This window comes from Calonectris borealis, chromosome 11 (assembly GCF_964195595.1).
Source record: "Calonectris borealis chromosome 11, bCalBor7.hap1.2, whole genome shotgun sequence".
Lineage (NCBI taxonomy): Eukaryota > Metazoa > Chordata > Aves > Procellariiformes > Procellariidae > Calonectris > Calonectris borealis.
In genome coordinates this window covers 2074747-2097374 of record NC_134322.1, presented here as the reverse complement: position 1 = coordinate 2097374, position 22628 = coordinate 2074747, and the positions used below count along the sequence as shown (strand labels likewise).

At 39.8% G+C, this 22628-nt stretch overlaps 1 protein-coding gene across 3 annotated transcripts in view; it reads left to right on the top strand.

Moving 5' to 3' along the window:
• The window catches only part of MAP2K5 (mitogen-activated protein kinase kinase 5), a 140769-nt gene that overhangs the window by 37531 nt on the left and 80610 nt on the right, over nucleotides 1–22628 (top strand). For all 3 annotated transcript variants that reach the window (XM_075159717.1, XM_075159716.1, XM_075159715.1), the window contains 4 exons: nucleotides 7828–7867; nucleotides 13883–13951; nucleotides 14044–14125; nucleotides 18052–18113. In XM_075159717.1, coding sequence (XP_075015818.1) covers nucleotides 7828–7867; nucleotides 13883–13951; nucleotides 14044–14125; nucleotides 18052–18113 — 253 coding nt within the window. The remainder of the gene's footprint in view (nucleotides 1–7827; nucleotides 7868–13882; nucleotides 13952–14043; nucleotides 14126–18051; nucleotides 18114–22628) is intronic.

The following is a 22628-nucleotide window of genomic DNA, read 5'->3' as shown; positions in this document are numbered from 1 at the left end:
GGTAGAGAGATGTAAGCATCTAAACTGCCAACACCATAGGATGCGACGTACTTCTTGGCTCACTCTTGTTTCACATTTCTTCCAAAAATTGTGATGGCTTTACTTTGTACGGGCAGGCTTTATGCTGTGTCAGATAATGCCTGTCCGTGTCAGTCTAAGTTTATGACCGCTCTGCTGTCTTTTGTTCTTTCAGCTAGTTTAAAGCCAGCAGCTGAAATGCCTTACTGCGTCTGCATCTGATCTGGGTTGGTCCTGTGGTAGCGAATGACCTCGTATTGGTGATGGTGGCACCACAGCCTCCTCAAGCAGTGTCAAGGCTAAGATGTCTTCGTCTTTAGTCCTTTCTGTCTGTACAGGTCTCTCTAAGGAATGGGGACTGAATTGCAATGGGATGGGTACAAGGAGAAAGACTTGCAATCCAGCTTTCAAAGGTTGACCCTGAATGTTTGGCTGCACTGGAGAAGGAAGACTAATGTAAGTGGTAACAGATGGAACTAGTAGTAGGTTACAGCATAAAAGAGGTGAGGGATTCATTCTGCTGTGCTTCGGCTTGGATGCCAAAACCGCCTCTTTCCCACAGAGATGGGTTAAGTGAGACATTTCGCTATTCTGCATTTTCTTTATGCAGCTTCTAGTGCCAATTTTGCTCTTTTGAAAAGTTTAAAATTTATATACAAGTATTTTTTGTTTGTTTTCTAGTTTAACAACAAATCATTTTGCAATCAGTACTCAAGCATCTGTAATGGGATTTTACATAGAGGAGAGGTTGGCGTAGATTGCTGTTTGAACTAGCACAGTCCCCATAAAAGCTCCTTTTTACAACTGCTGTGCACTTTGGATTTCCTGTTTTAACAGCCAGAGAGTCAGGCTAATGTGTTTGTCTATTGCAGAAGGCAACAACTGTCAAAGTGTTTATTTCCTAGAAACAATTTGAATCTGTTTCTTTAGATGGCCATCTGAGTACGTGACAATTCTGTCATTAGACTGCCAGAGTCTGACCAGGAGTGCGACAGACAGTGGCAATACTAGGAAAAAGGGGGGGGGGGGAGGGGAGGGAAGAAAAATTAACAGTAAACCAAATCTGTGGGTGATTTGCTGCATAGAGTTTGCAGCTGGTGACTGGCATGTCATTCTGCAATGCATAACACTTAGAGAATTGTATTCATCTTGCGCGACACTGACACAGTCATTTTGCTCTAGGTTATTTCTCATAGGGCAGGAAAATGTTCAGTTTGACTTCATTCAGTGCCCTGACATCTGAAGGTGCTGCTTGCTACAACCGTAGCTTTTTGTGTTAACTTTTTAACTCAGGTAAGAAACCTAGGGCTTCTATGTGTACGTTCATTTCTGTTAGGAAATACTCTGCCTCAGTCCCAGAGACCTTTTGTGTGTGTTATTCTGTGCGTCGAGTGAGGAGGATGTCTGGAGGACTTCCTCTGCAATTCATCAGTGCAGTGCTCCGGGTGAGCTGGTAGGGATATGGGGAAGCGGGACAGTATTTGCGATTCTTGTCGAGTGAAATGATGTCTTGATATTTTTAATAAATATGTATAATGAACACATACCAAGGTGTGAAGCAGAAGGAAAAACGTATCTGGGAGAAAGGACCTGAAATACTTACTTTTATTTTTACTTTGTGGCCTCGGGTTGTCACCTTGGGAAGTTCAGATCGGGCATTAGGAGAAACCTCTTCACAAGTAAGATGGTGCAGCACTGTAACGGGGCATGAGAGAGGCAGGGGATCTCCATCCTTGGGGCTTTGGGCACGGAGCTGGACAAAGCTGTGGCCGAGCTCATCCGCTGCTACAGTCCCACTTCAGGAGGGAGGCTGGATTAGATGGTATGCAGAGGTCCCTTTCAACCACCCTTGCACCTCCTAAAAGCATCGTTAAGCAGAATGACACACCAACGCTTGTGAGCCAGTAGAACTACAGCAGATCTGAGTTTGTGGCATTAGCCGTAAGTTTCTCTGGTACCTCGGCCAGAGGGGAGCATTGCATCCCTGCCTCCTGCAGCCACATCACTAATGTAACGGTACTGTCAGTATATCATTTTGTCATATTTGCTGATGTTAGTTATATTTCTAGAAAGGGAAGGGACTGACTCATTGTCATAGCAGACAGGTCATGGGCTTTCCCTTGAATCATTTGGTCTTGCCAAGGAATATCTTATTGATTAGAAATTGTTTCCCTGGCTATTGGGGGAAAAATAGAAAAATATATCCTGGTGGCCAGAGTGAACAGATGGGAAGCAGGATCTTCTGCATGGTAGGCTGCTGCAGGCTTCTTTAGTGCTTTTTTGCATCGGCATGAGCAGCGTGATATAATAATTCTAATGAATTTTTGCTTCTAGGAAGAGACTGCATTTATTTAAAGTTTTCAGATAATAGTGTACTTAGTTTGTAGTAAAAAGTTACTGTACATGTTAGGAAAAGCTGTTTGAGAAAGCTCAGGATCTTTGCAAACTCAGTCTGTGCTTCTGATGTGACCATCCTTAAGTGACTCGTATGTGGGCAAATGCTTTACAATTAAAAATTAGAAAACAAATTGAAAATTGCTGTTTCTCTTGAGTGCCTGCATGTTGAAACCTGAAGTTAATTCTTTGCTTGCCCTGGAAGAAATTATACCACAATCACAGCAAGTAATGCAGCTCCCCACTGTGCTTTTAGGTAAAATTTCTCACAGGGAGAGTATAAAATCGTTAGTCTTAGCAAGTTGAAAGAGGGAGAAATTTTTTGTTTGACATTTAAGCTATTTATTAAGACGCTTGTGCATGTTCTGTTTGGTTGGTTTTGTTTGTTTTACTTTTGAACTAAGTGAGTAGAAACGCACTATATTCAGTGTACAAAATTTTTAGCATTAAATATTAGGATGGACTATGGCTTATTCCGTAAAGACGTTTGAGCCAAAGCATCTTACATTTCTCCTCTGTTTTTCTTTGCGGTAGACCTCAGGAAGAACAAAGCAGGCAATGTGAAATTCAGCTACCCTTTTTTTTTTCCGTTTCTTTTTAAAACAGAAACCAGCTGCTTCTGACACTTTCATTGTTTTATTTGCTTTGCTGTAGAAACACTTCTTATATATGGGGAGAGAGATGCCGGGGAGTTGGCACTTCCCCCAAAGCCCTATTCTAGTTTTCCATGATATTGATTTTTATTTTCTGGAACACAAGGGATGCACGCGCTGCACTCCGCAGTCCATCAGAAGTTTTTCCGGCTTAGCTAGAGGGCTTTGTTCAAGCAGAGTGCACGCTTGCTCACACTGTCTTTCTTGTTCCCCAGAATAACCCAGCTCTTGCCACGGAGCTGGGCAAGCTGCCTTTGCAGCACTCCCTGAGGGGCACTCTCGATTTTCAGAGTAGAGGAGACAAAGTTATGCTAAAGGACTTGGCTCGCATGGGTCCCTTCGGGGCTTTAAATGTCTAGGGATATGGTTAATAGTCAAGGTTAATAAAATATTTGACACGACTGTGCCAGTCTTGCTGGGAAGCTGTTCATTGTAATGGATGTAGAGGGCTCAGAATAATGAACTCTAGTGGGAATGTGAAGGAGGAGATTTAAATTTCTTCTCCCCAGTGGGAATGTTTCAAAACACGCGGTGGTTGAAGTCTGCCTGCCCTTTTCTTATACAACGTGCGGCAGCTTTGAGCCAACCTCTCTGCATCGCGTCTTCGCTAGGAGAACTTCCCAAAAGGAGATGTCAGCTGCATCCTCCATCTCGCGTTAGCACAGTGTGCCAGGGCAGGGGGGAAGGCAGGCCCTCCAAAACTCCCCTGCTCCCTGTCTGGCTTTCTTGCTCTGTTTTTCCCCTCTTCCTCGGAGCTTGTGAAGTGCTTTCCACCACGCTGCCTCTGTTGCTGGAATATCTTTTTTTCTGAGGAGGTCTGAAAGTTGGTACTTTCTTTTTTCCGTCCTCCCTGAAGGTTTATTCCTTCTTTTGTGAAATCTGTAAAAATTTTCTTGAGAGAGTTACCAGTCTGAGTTATTAAAACTTAGTTTTAATTCAAAAACTATCTCTTAACTTGGCCCCTGCACAAGGTACTGCTAACATTAAGGGGTGCGCTTCTTTCTACATATTGTTCATCACCTTTCTCCTCGTCTGGTGATTATTAAATTGGTTACCCAGTTGAGTATCTGTATTGGACGTAGGAACTAAAATACAATTCTGAGCATCAAGAAAGAACAGTTTGCTTGCATGAAGAATTTTCATTTTCTGGGGAAAATTAGTATGAATTATTTTCTTGTATCCCATATATATTCTGAGACTAAGATGCAATTTTAAACCACTGGCCTTTACTGCTCACTTTGAAGATGCCACCAGAGATCAGGTTAAGATCTACAACTTTTTGTACTGTCTTGTCTTCTTACAGACGCACAGCAACTATTTTCAGTCAGGCTTCAGTGAATTTGAAAAGAATGCATCATCTTGTAAAATTGGTATCCCAAAATGGATTTCTGAACTCTGCTTTTTTTTTTTGGATAACTTCAATCATTATCGTCAGCCTAAAAAATGCCGTGGCTACAATAGCTAACAACTGTCTGTTTTAAAATAAAATAACAAATCAGTTGGGTGCAGGGTGCTGGAATTACAGTCTCTTTATGTGCAGAAATTGGGCACCAAATGAATTATCTGATTGCTGTTGTGTTTATTTTTCTACTATTTTAATAAATACTGTGTCAATATTTTTCAATATATACCTAAAAAGTATTTTTAGTAGTGGAGAAAGTTGTTACTAAAATGGTTATTAATCTCATAGCATTTCCAATAGTTTACACTTAAAATAATAAAACATCAAGTTTGTGGTAGATGGAATTCTCCAACTAACCTGGGTGGGATCTAGATCAGGCCCTGTATAAGAATATATTCTTAATTTGTCCCATTATCTGTTAGGAGTTTCCTCTCCAGAGAGTAAAAAGAGCGGTCCATGCCATGGCATTTGTCTTACAAATTCCCAGTTTAACAAAGAGGCAGAGAGGGAAGGGGAAATGCACATCAGAACCCACTTTTTGCAGTTGGCAAATTGCAACAAAACTTAAATAATAACTTTTATATTTTTAATAGTTGACACTGGCATCAAGCGTTCAAAATGACATTTTAAACTTCTGATTGCAGAGGTTGGCTCTCTGATGTAGTACTGTCTCTTCGATTTCTCCATAACAATAAATAATTTATAGCCACCTATTCTCAATCACCCATTATAGCTTTTGCAGTGGGTCAAAAGCAAACCAAAAACAAACCCCAACAAAAAAGAGCAGAAAAATGAACTTGTTTTCCCAGAGCTGGTTTCTGCAAGGAATGAAATTTTGCAAACGTTAAAACAGCGTTTTCCTTGAGTATTTTGCATTTCAATGCATTTAATTTCTGCTCTTTACATTTGTCTTTAAGTAGTTCAGCAGCTATTTAGCAACTGTGTTCACTCGTCTTTAACATCCACTTGTCTTTACTGTTAGGCACTGCTCAAATGCATTCCTAGCAAGAGGAGTTGTTCTTGTAACTGTTTATTAGGCGACATCATTTGCCTACCATCCTGGAAGATCTTCAAGTGCATGTTCACTGAAATGTACAGCGTTGCTGCGGAACCTTCTGCATTTTGCTACTTTGCTTCGTCTAATGATCTGATTCTACAATGCTGCGCTTGTTTACTTACTTTTGGAGGTGACACTGAAATCTGAGAGAGTTGACCCTTGAGATGAGACTTCACATTACTTACAGAGTATGAATATTAGTTTAATCTCCTCATAGACATCCATAGACTTACTGACGGGTGCAGTATGCACAAAAAGTATGTTCTTCTTCATGCTGTGCACATTATTCTGTGGGATTTTCTTTAGTGCATCCTTCTGAAGCTGCATAAAGGTACTAAATCTTCAGGCTTCAGCTGTGCTGACTGTAACCAAAATGATCAATTCCAACTTACAGTTCTACATAATATCTAACAAAAACGTTTTCCCTACACACTCATTGGAACGGGTAATTACTGTAGCAACTACAGACTAATTTGAAGTGTTAGCTGTTAATTAAAACACTACAGAGGTGTACAGTTGTCTTTTGGTGTAACCAAAGCTCCTATTCAAACTTCATTAATCACTTTACAGTTATTGTGTTGAGGAGGGTCAGGACAATCGAGATGCGGATCAACCTGGAGTAAACAAATTCCTTTCCTCCCAGGTAGCATGCCATTTGCAAAGCCACTGGACACGCTGTACCCATGGGCATGGTATCTCCTTTGTGATCCAATTCTCAGCGATAATTAAATGTTAAATTGGTACTGTCAGTGCTCTGTAAACCAAACCAGGTATCTGCCCTCTGCTGGAAATTTAACCCAAACTTCCACGGATGAATTAGCGTGCATCATAATTAAATAATCAAGTCTTCCCTTTTAATTCACTTGGAAACAGGAGATCTCTCTTATGGAAAAAAGATCAGCTTTCTTGACAAGCTAATTAAGTTGCCAAACTGTCCGGCACAGTACATATTAAGCTAACAGACGTTAAGCATGCTATCTCAACCTGTTCATTTTCGTATCATTTCTGCTGATCTTAAGTCCATAATGTTTTGCCACTGTTGATTCATCCATAGTTACAGCAGAGTTCATTTACTCCGTTGGATTCATTGATTATGCATTCAGCTACCAGTCTGTCAGAGCTTCGGCTGCTGATTTTGCTTTTTGCGTGTTGTACTGATACTAAATAACACTGATTTTTGGTATGCCTTTTTAAACTCTATTTGTTCCTAAAAGCTAATGCCACTTGGTTACATAAATGTTTATCCATCAGTTACTAAATTAAGGTGAAGTTTTTAGAAACTTCCGAGCTATTAACAGAAATTATATAAGCGCTCAGGGTTATAAATAAGATTAAACAACAGTCTTGCCCTGTACTATGTATGATTTTGCATGCAAAAAAAAAAAACTATTAAACCTTTTCTTGTTCAGTAATAATTGCTAGAGGTATGTAGTGGTAAAATATTACAATTCTTTAAAGTTAGTGCTACATATATGACATTACTGTGCATGGTGTCATAAATCAGTATGAGAATAAAACTAGTGAAGAGGAAAACCTTTAATGGTTTTGTTTTTATGCAAAATTACATCGGATTTTTAGTAGACATTTTTTCACCTACCTTTTTATTTTCTTATGAGTTCATGGTTAGGAATACACAAGTCATTGTTAAATAGCCAATTATAAATGTTTGTATTCAGAAATTAAGACAAACTGCTCTTGAAATACTATGGAAAATTATTTTGGGTACATGTGAGCATTAATGCTTTCTAACCTTATATGTGCACACACACGCTAATCTTAAATAGAAATGCAGAAAGTTAATTTCGCTAATATTTTCTGTGGGTCCTTAGGTTAGATAAAGAATCAGTCATTACCTGTTTTGCTTCCCTTTTATAGATATAGCTGTGTATCTCACTGTCGTACCACTGAAAATACCTGTACTGCAAACTTGCACGATAAACCTTATTTTACGTGAAGATGCTGAATAATGGATATATCATAATTTTATTTCCTTGAAAGAAAATATAAAAGTGGATAAATTCATACTTCTAAGTTTGCTATTACGCTGTACGAAAGTCTTCAATGTGTAGATTTTATATAAAACATGCAGATGTAAAAACCTACTAAATGGTTTCATTGTAAGTATGTTCTTTTGATCAATTGTTTTCATCAGTCTGTCTTTAGAAATGCTATATAAAATTTGTTTAACGTAAAACGTATTAGCTCCAAGTCATTTTTCTGTGAAATTAGTGTATACATGTTGCACATATGTATAGAGGTAATTTTATGTGATCTCAAGTTATTTAATTTTTTCCCTCATGCAGGGCATATCATGTCCCTAGTGGAAAAATACTAGCAGTAAAGGTAAGATATTACAGTAATTTTCTTTCTCTCTTTCTTGCTCTCCATTCTTTCTTGACCTTGGTTTCCTTCCCTTCCCTCTGATTGTTAGATCCCAGTTTGGTTTATTGCATTAAAGTCCACATTGTTTATGCAGGAAAACTCTAGTCCATAAATCTAATAATTCCAAATGAGCACAGAGTTCCCAGAATCCAGGTTTCACCCACCGGGAATTCCTTGGCACTGTGCGTAGGTACCAGCACATCTTCCCGTGGGGTTACAGGGATGTGTCCAGCTGCAGCTGTGGTTTGTGCCTCTCCAGCGACTGGCGGAGATGCCGCTTCAGTGCCCTGAACCCCAGCGTTACAGGAGCGGGGATGGAAAGGTCCTGGGATGTCAGCCTGTACCTTTCTCTGCTAATGCCAAACTGTCCCCAAGGGCATATTCTTGGAGTGGTCTCTGCAACCTCATTTTTAAATAAAGAGAATTTCCCTGTTTTCTTTGGGATAATATTCTGTTTTCCTAGGAGATTTTGTGGTTTTCACAGGTTTGTTTATTTTAATGTTCTTCCCCACTCCGATTGTGGTTTTGGTTGTTTTTTTTTTTAATCCAACTGATTTGGCTCTTTTTTTCCTTGTTAGCATTCTTTGCAGTGAAGCTGCATACTGTAGTGTTATGTGGTGAGATAAATACCAGTCTTCTCTGAAGTTCAGTTAAAACTGTGGTAAACTAATAGCACAACTCTGAAAACAGTGTTTTCCAACCTGTGTATGTAATTTGTTAAATTAAATTAAATTTGTAAATTAACTTATTGATACAGTTAATCTATACAAAAATATTGAAATATATCCTTTTTTAATATATCAAACAATTTTTTTTTATTTGGCGATTTTGTTAAAACTCAAAGCAGTAGAGACTTTTGGAAAACAAATTAATTGTTGCATTCATACAATTCCAATTAATAGTGTGGGATCTAAAAAAAAAGTGTATTTTAAAAATACGGAATAATTACTTAGAAAACTGTAAAATGGACTTTTGGTCTCATTTCTTTTTTTCCACTGTCTTTATTTAATCAGTAAATTCTGGTGTAACTGAGTTAAACTGAAGGAATGTGGGGGTGGGAGAGGAGGACAAGAGAAGGAGTGATGGGAGCTGGTTGCTGCAAGTAGAATTGGTGTTAAATGGAATTTAAAGGTGTAAGATTATACAAAGACTTCAAATGAAGCATTTATGTTTACGAAGCAATATTTACATATATGGGTATCTTTCAGATTTGTCTTGTGGTTCCAATCAGATATAATTTACTAAAAGGAGATTCCGCCCATGTTTCGGCTGTCCTGAGGATCACATAAACCCCTTCACCCCATTAGGAAAAATGCTTTTGACTTTCCAATGAATTGAAGAGAAGCAAGTGCTTACTACTGGATTTGAAATTATTCTCTACATGTGGAAAATATGGAAATTGAAATAACACCCCAATAACTTGTAATTATGTGGAATACAAATATCACTTGAAAAAGTTTTTGAAAAAGTCCTTTCAAATGGTATCCATCATTCCTAAACCTGTCATGAGCAGTTAGAGTAACACAGGAATTCTCTGGGTTCCAATAGGCACAAAAGTACAGAAAATTTAATAAGCAAAAATATTCTTTATTACAACTTTCCATGTGGAACTAAAAAAGCTGGGGTTGAGTAAGGATGCTGCTTTTCCCTGGTACCTGCTGCATTGCTTCCTCGAATAATCTTTTTCAAGCTCTACAGAGAGCATCTTCCGTGCCAGCTCTGCCTGGCGCTGGCGTTGCTGCTGTGGGGCTGTGGGTGCCCTCAGAAGCTGCCTGGAGAGGAGGTGGAGCAGGAGAAAAATCACACAGGCAGGAGGGGAAATGAGTTCACCCTTTGCAAGGTTAATTGAAATCACCTCCCTGTGGCAAAAATCCTTTTCCCCCAGCAATTTCGCCTCCTTGTTTCCCTTAGAGTCCAAGGGTTTGGTTAGTCCTGGTGGATAATTAGCATCCTGAAGATTTGGGAAACTGGGTTCTCTTGTAGATACTACTCACGGTGGTCCTGTCACTCTCAATTATATTTTTTTAGTGTGATTTCAGAAGAAATATTGCATCAACGTGTGTGTATTAGCATAGTTTAAAATAACATGCTCACAAACTGGAGGTCAGGAAACCTGCTATGACAGTGATCATGCCGGCTTGCTCTGTTAAGAAAATTACTTACCACATCTATGGCTCAGCATACCCAGCAATGAAAAGGAGATGGTAGTGCCAGCGTCTTGACACGATCATCACAAGGATCGAGTGTTTTGACAGAGGACATCACTAAAAGGGACATCACTGGATGGGTCTGTGAAAGCGGAGTTCTGCGTTTTGGGGGGGCTTTTTTTGACAATAATATACAGATTTGATAGGACAAGATAACATTCTGAAAACCTGTTGATTAAAGTGCTTTCAGCTGGTAATTAATCTTGCAAATACATTGAACAGGAAAACAAACCAATGCTAATACCTATATTGTAGTTCAAAGCTGTCTATGTCATTACATATTTTATGTAAACTTTACAGCTAAATAATGTTCAGAAGATTTACTAGATTTTTCGAAGGTAACTTTTTTCTAATTGGGGGGAAAAATCCAAATGAAAAATTTGAGCGTACATTGGCTGATTGCCATTCTTCAACTGCTTTTAGTTTCTCCTGCTCTTAAGCTAGCATTTAAATGGACCATTTGATTAATCATTTGTATACTGACTATAATACTCCCAAATTTCCTTTGAGTTGTACATACTGTAAAAGACAATTATGTCGCCACAGATTAAATAAGTGAATTAAAACAGAACAGCAGCTTAATTTGACCTGTGATTTTGCTCTCGTTCCCTTTAGTGGAACGTATGCCACTCCAGCAAATAGATGAAGTCATCCATGACAGCTTGTGATGAATTGCCGTATTTATACTGTATATTTTAATAGCCTCACACTAATTTAAATTGAGCACAGAGTAAATTATAATTCAGTCACTTGACTGCTTGTATTTAACTTGACAACTCATCCTTATTTGTCCTGGAGGTGTAGTGGAGAGCCGAGGAAATATGCTCAGGTATTCCTCTTTTAAAAATTAACCCTTTCCACTTGAAACGTTAGGTATGTTGAGTTTACGTACGTTATAAGCGTGCTAAGCGATTCCAAGATTGCTGTATTTTAGGCAGGCACTTGAAGAGGTGCAGGAGTGCTTGGAGCCCCTTGCTGAATCCCAGAGGACCGCCATGTCATTTAAATTTAAAAAAAAATGCTCCCCTTGCCTAGTATCCTTCTCCAGCTCTGCCTGTGAGGCACCATTTCCACTAGTTTTGAAATGCGGGCAGACATTGGAGGCTCTCGGCTGCCAGGCCGGGTTACCCTTGGCCCCATCTCTGCATCAGTCCTGTTCATCCGCGTCCCCGGGGCTCCGTTACCCCGGGGCAGATGTGGGACCGCTGATCAGCGGAACCTGCCGAGCTCGTCTGTTCCTCGGACTTCTGTTGGTAGCTTCTGGTGCAGACTTGTTAAGAAGCTCTGCTCCTGCATGTGTTGAACAGCATGGTGTGAACTCAGAGCATTTTATTCTGTGCCTGATGAATTCAGTTTCACTTTTCTGCTCTCAATAATTCTGAGAAAATCACGGTGATTTTTTGCTACAAAGTTCTTTCCAAAGGTGCTGTTTTGGAAAATTTTATTGTCTAATGTTACATTTCATTTGCTTACCTGTGTTACAATTGTGGAAGTTGCAGCCAAATCCTTATTCACAGCTTTGTCCTGGGTAGCAATGGGTTTGAGGAGGGTTGGGTTTTTTTCTTGCTTTAACACTGTTCCAGCCCATGCTTAACACTGTCAGCTCACATATTCTTAAAAGTTGTTGCACCCATGCAAACTTCATTTTTGAAATATACTTGGAAATTTTATACAAAAGGAGTATGACCATGGAGATTACAAGTGCAGGTTAAGGTGGTGCTGTATAGATTTTTTTTTTGTCTCTTTCTGCCCGCATTTCAATGCTGTAAATGTCAAGGTTGGAGGAGCGTTATGTTATCAGATGGGTCTCTCTCCTGTGTTGCAAGTCACACAAGCCATGCGTGTTTAGATGGAAGAAAACACTTCCGTACAATAGTTACGCAGAGGAAGTGAGGCAGTGGTCTCTCCTCGGTTATTTTGTGGTGATAAACGCTTGCCACGCCGTTGCAGTACGTTTCTGTACATGCCCTACCCTGTATCCTGAACACTTGTAAATAGGGTAGCTCTGCTTTTCCAGGTTATCTTCACTATTAGAATGCAGGGTCTGTATGTAATTATAGTTAATGCAAATCAGCCAGAGACCTTTCTTCATGCCAGGTCTTGGTTGATTGGATGTCAGTGATGTATTTGACGCTGATCATGCTAACTAGTCATTGTTCAGGTTGGTGGAGCCTTCACAGTGAACGAGGCAGGGAAATTTCTCACTGTGAGTAGAATTTAGTGGGATAAAATTTTAATTTTAGGCTGTTGACAAGATTAAATTCTGTTAATATTCAATGGGTAAAACTGGTGGTATTCCAGCAAATTATTTTAAGTTTTTCACACTGGAAAAATGTAAGTGAATATTGTTGGCAAATGATTATTGATCTAGACAAGTGTGTTAAACGTTTCTTGGCAGCCCTGTATTACACTTACAATTTAGTTTAGTGACAGCTTTTATAAATAACCCTAAAGCAAACTCTTGATAGAAACAGGTTATCGTTTTTTCTTTTAGACAGATTTTGATACAGTAAAATGCGTGTGTTTGGAAATGGTCTCTCTGTATTTTGTTTTGTCAGCAGTGTATGCAGCCTATAGTATCTATTCTGCTAATTCTGCAAATTGACCAGATTTTGTTTCCCTTTAGTTTAAAGTATTAAACTGTGAAATATTGTGTGGTAGCAGACTGAGCCTGGCTAAATGCATTTGGAGTCCATTTTGATTTATATAGCAGTACTTAATAATTGAGCGTGCCAGTCTTCAAATAATCATGACAAAGAATTGTTAAAGTTGACTTTCAATGCTGGTTCTGAACCAGCATCCTTATTAAGAGGGTCTGTCTGGAAAATCCTGAAAACTTACAACTCCAGACAGTGCACCCCGCCTTCACTCCAGCGCTTGGTACTTTAGTCCTGGTTAGCAGCCTGGCTCAAAACGATAAAAAACGAGGGCATGGATGAAGGAAGCAGCAGATAAGCATGCCAGCGAGCGGCTGGTTTGAGCTGCCGAGCACTCCAAGTCAGGTTGGTTGTAGCTGTTTTGAGCGATGCTTTGGTGATGCTTACCTAAGCATCTGTACCATCTGCTATCAACTGCATTTTTATATTTAACAGTTTTCCATGTTTCATACAACGTAATATTTAAAAAAGGGGGTAAATATTAAAGAAACTGAAACTGTGAGAGTGGTGGTAAGAGGCGCTCCTGTAGGGCACTGCTGAGACGTTCAGAGGTACTTCAGTACCACGGTACTTATTTAGCGCTTAGCGTTAACATGGGCACGTTCAGCAAGGCCTGCCGGGGTCACAGCCTTCCAGGCTTTTTCACAAGACGTCTTTGCAGTGAGAAGAATCGGTGCTGGGCAGGTGAGGAGGAGGCTGTACCGAGCGGGAGCTGGGAGGTGATGGCACTTTGGGTGAATAAACAGCAACTCTGAGTTTACCGACGGCAGATCTACCACGCCTGCTCTTTACATTGCGTGTGGGGCTTGTGTTCAAGTTCTAACTCGTCCCTTGGTCAAACGGTTAAACCACAAACCTTATGACATTTCATGGGTAAAATTGGCTGCATAACTTTGTTTACTTGTAACTGACTTTCAAAAGTAAGTAAGTCTGTCCTTTCATTTCTATCTCCTTCCTTTGCTCATTGCTCTATTAAAATATTCTTTTCACCTATTCCTCTTTCCTTTTCTCACATAAGGATAATTAATACATGGTTTTTCAGGTTTTTTATTTTGAATCATTCACTTACTTTTTATGTCAACTGTGATCATATGTCTGTTTTTTGTATTTAGGTCATACCCTTAGATATAACACTGGAACTCCAGAAGCAGATAATGTCGGAGTTAGAAATTCTTTATAAGGTATATAGATTTTCTCATTTTCATTATTCTTGCTTATAGTCTTCTTACAGCAAATTTTAAAACAGGCTTCTCTTTTTCCTTTCTTTTTCCAGTGTGACTCATCATATATCATAGGATTTTATGGTGCTTTTTTTGTAGAAAACAGAATTTCATTGTGTACAGAGTTCATGGATGGTGAGTTGTATGTCTAGTGTGCTTTTGATTGCTAAGTATGTAAATGGGAAAATCATATAAAGATGTGCTTTTCCAGAATGGAGCAAAATGCAGTAGTATGACTTGAAAATGTAAAGTATTAATAACCTTGCAGGTAGTTTTTAAAAAAACAGGTTAGTATTGGGATTGTGTTATATTCTCCACGGTACGCTGTATTTTCCCCGAGTGTAACTTCGCTTACTTTTATTGAAAATGTAAATAGAACAGAAATAAATGCTAACTTAATTTGTGGTTTGATATTTGAGTCTTCCATACAATCTGTCCTCGCTGACAAAACAGCTGTTCCTCACTTTTACTGTTTTGATAGCCAAAACAGATTTTCTTTTAAAGAAACCTATTAACCCAATGTCCTATGTGTTTTCAGTGGAAATTGTCTCTTAATTGCAAGACAAGGAATTATTTTCTAACACAGCTGTTTAGCAGTGCTGCGCTGAGTTTCTTTTCGAGTGTACTCCTGTTTCTCCCAGTGCGAATCTTCAGACCAACGGTATCCCCTTCCCCACAATCTGATGCTACTGTCGTTATGGAGATGTATTAGTGCTTTGCTTTGAAATCTTGTGCTGTGTGGCATTCTTGGAGAAAAGGCAGGAAAGGTATACTGATTACAGCAATTTGTAATCATTGCTGCCCTCTGTGTATCAATTCTGAGAGCGTGTCTCATGACAGATGCAGTCCCCTTGTGTCTCGTGCACAAGAATCCCCTTCGCAGTGTTAATCGCGTTGTGTTACAAGCAGGAGTCTTATGAGCCAGGGTTTTCTTACGAGCCAGCACTTTATGCCCTATCCAGGTTTTTTCACAAAGGTTCAGTTAAGCTGCATATAAAGAAGAGAGGATCTCACAAATAATTTGCTATGGAGGGAAGGCTTTCTGGCAGGAAAAATTTCCAAAGCCAAATGTGTACCATTAAGCATCGTTGAGTAGCTTCTTTCTTTCTGATAGAGACTACAGCCCTTTAGGGTTTTATGGTGCATTTTGTTTTCTCCCTGTTAAAATGGTCTGTTATTACTGTTATTTCTCTCTTTTTACACTTACTACCTCTGTCCCAGTGATCACTGTGCCCCATTTCCAAGTATGAGTATCCTCTCAGATTTTCTGTATTTGATGAAAAAGTATTATATTTATTCAGCAAAGCCCACAAGTTAAATTCTTTGTTGTCCTCATGCTGCGTGACTATTAGCCATTTCTCTATTCTGTCCTTGCAGTTGCACTCAGACTTGCGAGCCTGTGTTAAGCGGTAGTCACGTGCAGTAAAGAAGCAGCTGCTCATGCCAAAACATGCATCTGCCTAGAGTATGCATGCTCCTACTAATTCAGAGATTTTTAAAAATGATGGACATAAATGCTTGCAGTTCTGAATTCTTGTTTGAAAATATTTAAGCCTTTAGGGTATGCATCCCTCATGGTGTTGCACAATGGTGTTTACTGACCATGCACAAATTACTTGGAATTATACTGGTGATGACCTCTGGTCTGCCTCATGTTGTGCACTCCTTCTGGCAGAAGGCAACGGCAATCATTTAAAGGAAGAACAAAATGCAAATAAAGGGACCTTGACATTTTTTTTCCCCAGACCTTTAATTCTGATGCATAAGGATGCAGGTGAAGATAAGAAAAAATACTTTCTCACCCTGCAGATGAACAGCTTTAACCTTGACAAATTTTTAGCCCTTTTGACCGTCTTAGGCCAGCTTGTAGTGTTTCCTGAATCCATATCCCATGACTATTTGCCCAGTTGTATCCTGTACCACATTACAAAACATAGGTATTTCCTTTTTGAATTACCCAGGTATAGATGGATCTGCCTTTTTTGGGATCCTCATGACTTAGGGGTACCCATAGGGAAAAGGTGGACATATAGTACCACATTGGTTCTTTCCTGGCATCTGCAAGCAGGAAAAAGCCAAGTAACTCCAAATCTGCAAATATCAAAACACTGAGGTTCCACTGACCTGGATCACCCTCCCACCTGCCAATTGATCTTAAAGAGCAAGAGAGATGTGAAATGAGGCTTTCTAATTTTGCCCTTTTGTATTTATAATAAAGATGATGTTCTGAATAAAGATGGTGAAATGCGCTATTGCCTTTTACTTATGTTGTTGCCTTTTTTCCTTGAAACTGCTGAACACCTGCTAAATTCCCCCTAAAAACAGTGAGAGATGCAGGTTATCAGACTGTACCTAGATGTCTACACACAGATACGGGAACTAACATTATTTGGATTTGGAAATGTTGTCCGCTACAGAATTTTTTCTCCATAGAAAAATGGCAGATTTCCCCAATTGTTTGCAAAAAGATACTTTCCCTCATTTTTCAAACAGCACTACCTTTAGCGACATCTGTAATAGCGAGACTTAGCAGTTTGGTGTATGAAAACAGGTCTCTTTTTGTCCAAAATTTAAGGATATGTTATAAGCATTAACAGGAACCACATGATTGTCTTCTCTTTGGCTTTTGTAGTGAGCAGTAGGTATCTATCTGTGATGCTATATCCTCTTATTTCCATTCAATAGTACTTGGATTTACTTTTAAAACTGAGATTCCACAGGCAATGTGGACAATGTAAGTTGAAAGATTAACCTTAATGAAATAGTATGGAATCAGGGCAACATTAATGAAGACAAACATACACTGTATTTCTGTCAGTAGAGACTATGAGGAAAATGAGGGGGAAAAAACCAACAACCACCACCACAAAACCCCGATCATTAGTATAAGTAGTATAGTATAAAGAAGAACTTTTGTATAATTATGGCTGAAGACTGGAATAAGAACCTTGTGACTTCTTTGGATTGCAGCATTTCAGAAGAAATGGGGTTTACTTTTAAAAACTGAACCATAAGCAAAGTACAGTGTAGTTTTCTTAGTTGCTGAGTATTGGCCTAAGTCTTTTCCCAGTGGTGTCATCAGTAAAATCCATATGCTAGACTGAGAGCAGAGTTAGAGCAGTGCAGAGCACTTCTCAGAACCTCAAGCCTTGGATAAGACAATACACTCTTGCAAGCTAATGGTAATATGCTCTGCCTGTAATTTGCTCGTCCTTTTTTTTTTTTTTTTTTTTTTCTTTCCCCATTCTACTTGTATATTTTTAATTCTCAATTTTAAATTTGCTTTCTTGCCCAAGAATTTGTATTTCATTCCAGGACATTTTGAACAGTGGTTTGGTCATGAATCTCCTTTGCAGAAGATAAGGGAAACAATCCTTCCCAGTCCCTTGGGAATGTCTATAGGGCCATTAGAGGAACTTAGGCTTCTTGCTTTCCCCATGAATGTATGGTGCTGACTGGACAGGGTTATGCCAGATAGCAAGTCGTGTCCCATCCTGGAGTTTACTGGCAAAATTTATCTGCTTGCCCAGGAGCTCCTTGTCTTTCATTTTCAGACATCACTGTGGACACAGGCTGCAACGCTCAACCAAACTTTCACTGGTTTGATTGCCAGGAGGAATCAGCTTTAAGCATGTATATAAGCATTGTCTCAGGTAGCATGTAATGCTAGCGCCAGGTTTTGGGGACAAGGGATAGGATACTTTGGGCTTTGAAGTCTGCTGTTGGTTTTTGGGATGTCGAGAAGTTACTCTGAACCTGGTGGGTTTGAGTTCTCCGATTTCGATATTCTGTCCTGTGACTGGGAGGTTTTCTAACAGGAGTTTGGGTATTAATACTGCAAGGAAAAATAAGTGTTGTGGGTGAAAATAGACCTGAGTTTGGTTTCATCTGTTTATTCAGAGTTTGGTAGATTTTTAAGGTCAGTTATTTCTGACACAGTTATTGTTATATCATTGATGGTGTTTTTATTAATAACCGAGACCTAGAAAACCCTTGTGACTTCAAATCTAGGGCACTATTTCATTTTGTATTACCTAAGCACATTTTGTTTGTCCCTGCAGGGGGTTCTTTGGATGTTTATAGAAAAATTCCAGAACACGTACTCGGAAGAATAGCAGTAGCTGTAAGTACTTTGTCCGTCTTTCAGTTTTTGATTGTGCATGTAACATCTCTGATTTGAGTGCGCACGTGCTTCCTTGGGACGCTGAGTCATCTCCAGGATCTCTGTCCTCACTGTGTCTGTGTAAAAGGGAGGATCCTTCTTATCTCATGCTCCTCCTAACCATCCTGTGTGCACAGGGACACCGGGGTTAAGGAAACCTTCTTTTTGAATGACCAACACGTGAGTTGCCAGAGGCTCAAGAAATGTAAAAGGATGTGGTAAATTGAATGGCATAAGAAAAAAAAATGATGAATTTGCTGGAAAACTGTGTGGTCATGTTTCTTCGTATCAACCCTTGTAGGATGGAGCAGTCCTCTTAATCGCCTGTATTTAGCCTTTAAGTCCTTCTGTGCTATATGATTCCTTTAAAAAGTGATTCAGAAGCCCTGTCCTAGCCCTTATGGTGATCCCTCATCTGCTGCTTCTGCTGATTCTCCTGTGTAATTTCCATTCTAACTGTCCTCATTCTGTACAGAGTAACTCAATTAGATTTGCTTTCCAGATTGAAAAATTAAAAGTCAGTTCCTGTTATCAAAATGCAATGGCAGAACACATTTTCTGTCTTCCCCGGTGGCGGATGTACTCCTTAAGGCAGATAAGGAGGAGGCTGAAGTTTTTATTTGGCACAAGCCAGGCCTGACAACGGCTGCTTGGGGACCGGCTGCTCTCTCACCGCTGTGCTGGGACCCTTCACGCGTGAGCAGTCGCGGTTGAAGAACTGATAGTCGTTTTAGGGGTGGTGAGCAGGGAGATGGTCTGTGATCTGGGAGGAACTATCCGTCCCCAATGTCTACTCAGTTTGGCAGCAAGGTGTTGACAGTGGGATCCTGAGAGCACCTGGTAGCCCATCGTTGTGTCTCAGCAGCATTCAGTGACTTTACGTTGCTAGAAATTCACTAGCCGTGACTGAAAACTCAGATTACAGATCAAAAAAAAAGTTCTGCATTTTGCCACAGCTCAGCACAGGATAAATGACCAATGCCTTAGTGGATCTCACAAGGGAGAGAGATACTGCTAAACAATTACTAAATATGAGGAATACTTTGATAACTTAAGCGGTTTAAAGCATAACAAAGTTATTCTATCATGTGCCATTTAATTAAGTGCTGGGTTTTCACATTCATTATACATCAAGCTGACAATTTAAATCCTTTAATCCAACACAGGCAGCTATTTAGTCTCTGTTCATTGTAATTCACAGCTCCACTTTCTCTTAATTTGTGTGGCCTGCCCAGGGTGATGAACACCCTTCTCTGATGCTGTTTCCTCTAAGTAGTTTCAAATCTGCTCATTATATAGCCTAGCAGTTTCTTATGGAATTTGAATGCTTTTCACCTTTAGTTCAGAGTAAAAACGTTTCATCTCTTCTTCCCTATGGAGCAATGAATGATAAGTTGCTCATGGTGTCCTCATATTCCTGACGCTCAGTAGCATGTGTCTAGTGTAATAGTACTGGGATAGGCCTTCAAACATTTCTTCAGATGCTTCTTCCTTCTCCTTTTCCTTATCTCGCTTCATGTTGTGTACTTAATACATCCACGCTAACTTACCTATCATTTCCTTACTTGCTTTTGTCTCTCCTGTTCCCCCATCCTCCCCAGCCCACCTGGCTTGGTATTCTGCAGATGTTCTCTTCCAGTTTTTCACTTATCCATAACGGTGGTGCTTTAGCCCCATCTTTTATGTCTTGGTATTTTTTTTTTTTGTTGTTCACCTGCAGGGTCATCTCTTTACAAATCCGTTAGTTAGTGAGCATGACTCCCTGACATGGGCGCTGAGCTGATACTTAACTTTTTCTAGTTATTTTATTTGCTGCTTTAGCGACCTGTACCGTGCCCACTGCAGTGCAGGGGGTCAGTAAAGAGGTGAACAAAGGAGCAGGTGCCTTCAGAGGAGGAACTCGCCCCTTTCTCCTGCTTCTCCGTAACAGAAGGTGTGCGCTGAGGCTGAACCAGCACTGGCAGCTTCCTCTGCTCTGATTTTTTTGCTCGATTGCCATAGTAGACTTGTTGGAAGGAGGCAGTGAAAGCCTTTGTTTTCTCTATAATTTATCAGTGGCAGCAGGAATGGCTCCTTTAAGTCTTCACAAATGGCTAGCCTGCATCTTGGTGTCTGACATTTCAGTAGAGCCCAGCAGCCCGTTTTGTGGGTTGAGGCACCTTTTTGCCAAGTCCTGTACACAGACACCATAATCCCCACCGCGAACAGCTTGTGAAGATTACCCAAAGCCTGGAGGATTTCTGTTCATGTACTGATGAGAAGGACAACGTCAAACAAAAGCTGGAGCTTGCATGGATAGATTTCTGTGGACGAAATCTGGAGCTTCCATAGCCTCTCTTTTCCCCAGTCTGTATGTTTTCTTTCTACCTTCCTTGCACCGTGTACACAGAGTCATTTGTCTTTTATTCTCCCGAGACATGTACAATGCATTAGTCTATTGAAGCTGCTTAATAATATGTGTGACCTGCACATCTGTTAATTAGAATACCCTTTTGTTATATTTGTAGAAGTTTTTAAGGGAAGCCATTTCCAGAGGAAAATGATGCAGGCACGTATAGACATTTAGCAGCATTCCCCTCACTCCGACTTGATGATTTTCTTGCTTCCTTTCTTGTTATACAACGTAATCGTCATGAAAAGCAGTGGACTGATAACCCTTAAAACAATTGTCCTACTCACAGCAATGAGCACGAAAGGCAGAGGAAATTCCAGCTGGTCTAGAACAAGATCTGTCTGCTCAACACGACACGGCAAAGGGAGCACGTTAGCCCTGTGCTGCACTTGCCCAGCTAAACACTGAGTTGTACTCAAGGTCATTTCCTTGCACTCTTTGATCTCCACAGGCTGGGGCTGAACTACCTGAGAGCCATCCCTTTCTTGACAACCCTGGCTTTCTGTAGCCGAAAGGATAGGACTGTGTTGCTACTCATTTCTCACTCATTTCCTTGAAATACTGCTGTAAATACTTACCAGGTACCTACAATGCACTGCTTAACGGGCATGAATAGTACTCGCTTTTTTGTACACTCCCCTCCCAACCAGACTTTCTCATGATTTGGCAGGATCCCGAGGAGAGTTTTGTCTGCTGAGACAATCACACATTTTCTGAGGATAGCAACTGCTGCTGTATTTTTTCTGATGTGAACCCTTATCTGCTGAGAATTAAACTGAGTATCGCAGAGTCACGTAGAATATATGTAGTCTTTACACCATAGTGTTCTTCTGCATTCTTGTTATCCGTTTCCCATTGAAGAAGTGATCACCATTAATTGTGATGGACAATCAGCTTTCAAGCTGAAATAGCAGGAATTTATTGCCGAGTGTGATACTCTTTTCTCTGGTTTTTTTTTTTTGAGGAGTAAAGGGTGTGGGGGAGGTTTGAGGCTGAAAGACAGGATGCTGAAAATAAAGCAAGGCGATGAAAAGAAATCCTTAAAGGAGGAAAGCATTTGCTGGGGATTGGGAAGAAGCACTGTTTCTTCAGGGACAGGATAAAGTAGTAAGAGAGAGGTAGAGTCTGCTGAGACTTGGGTCCCCAAGAAGCTGGAGGGTTCTCTTGACTTCATCATAAAATTCATCCTGGTAGCCTGTGTGAGACAGTGTCAACAAGAAGAGGAAACCTCTCTTCTTTCTTGTGTTTGTTATTTGTGCAAAGGGCTGGTGTGTTTTTCCAAAGGAAAAGTATATCTTGACAACCCAGAGTGACGTTGTGGTCGTTCCCGTTTTCATGCTGATGTGTACTTCCTTGGGTCTGCCGATGTAAAATCTGTTCTACCTTTGCTGGCCACTTCACACATTTATTTTCACTTCAATTTCTGAAGCAGTGACATTGTGCACTGTATTTTGAGTGCTAATGTTGATTGAAGTTCTCCCTGAAAGGATGTGCACTTGAACTGTCAAGAGGGTGAGTGATTGACAGCAGGTAGAAGTACTTTTTGTGTCAAGGCTTTGTCAAGTCATTGTTGTAAAACCTACTTTACTGAATACCAATAATTCCTGCTAGATGTTCAATCAAAAGATACTCTGTTCCAGCACCATTTTAGAATAATATTTAATACTTAAGAGTCCTTCCCTAATAGGCAAAACTAAGGTAAGTGAATAGTGGTACTTTATGCTAGGTTACTCCATTCGGGGGGCTCCTGTGCACATATTTGCAGCCCGGGGTAAAGGGAAGAACTCTTCTCATTCCTTTGTACACTGATGCCGAGAGAATCTGAATGTGAGAGTTTGTTTAATACCATGTCTTTTATAATTGCTTATTCAGCACATGTTCCATAATAAACGTGTTTAATAACTCACAGCTGTTGATATTTTTTATGTAGGAAATGTTTCCTTTCTTCTATGAAAACATGCTTTAAAATAAATTAAATAATAATAAATAAATTCAATAATGATCTTAAAGATTTTAAATAGTCTAAATATATGTTTAATAAGCAAAGAAGCTTGCTATTCTCAAAATCACTTTCACCATTGGAG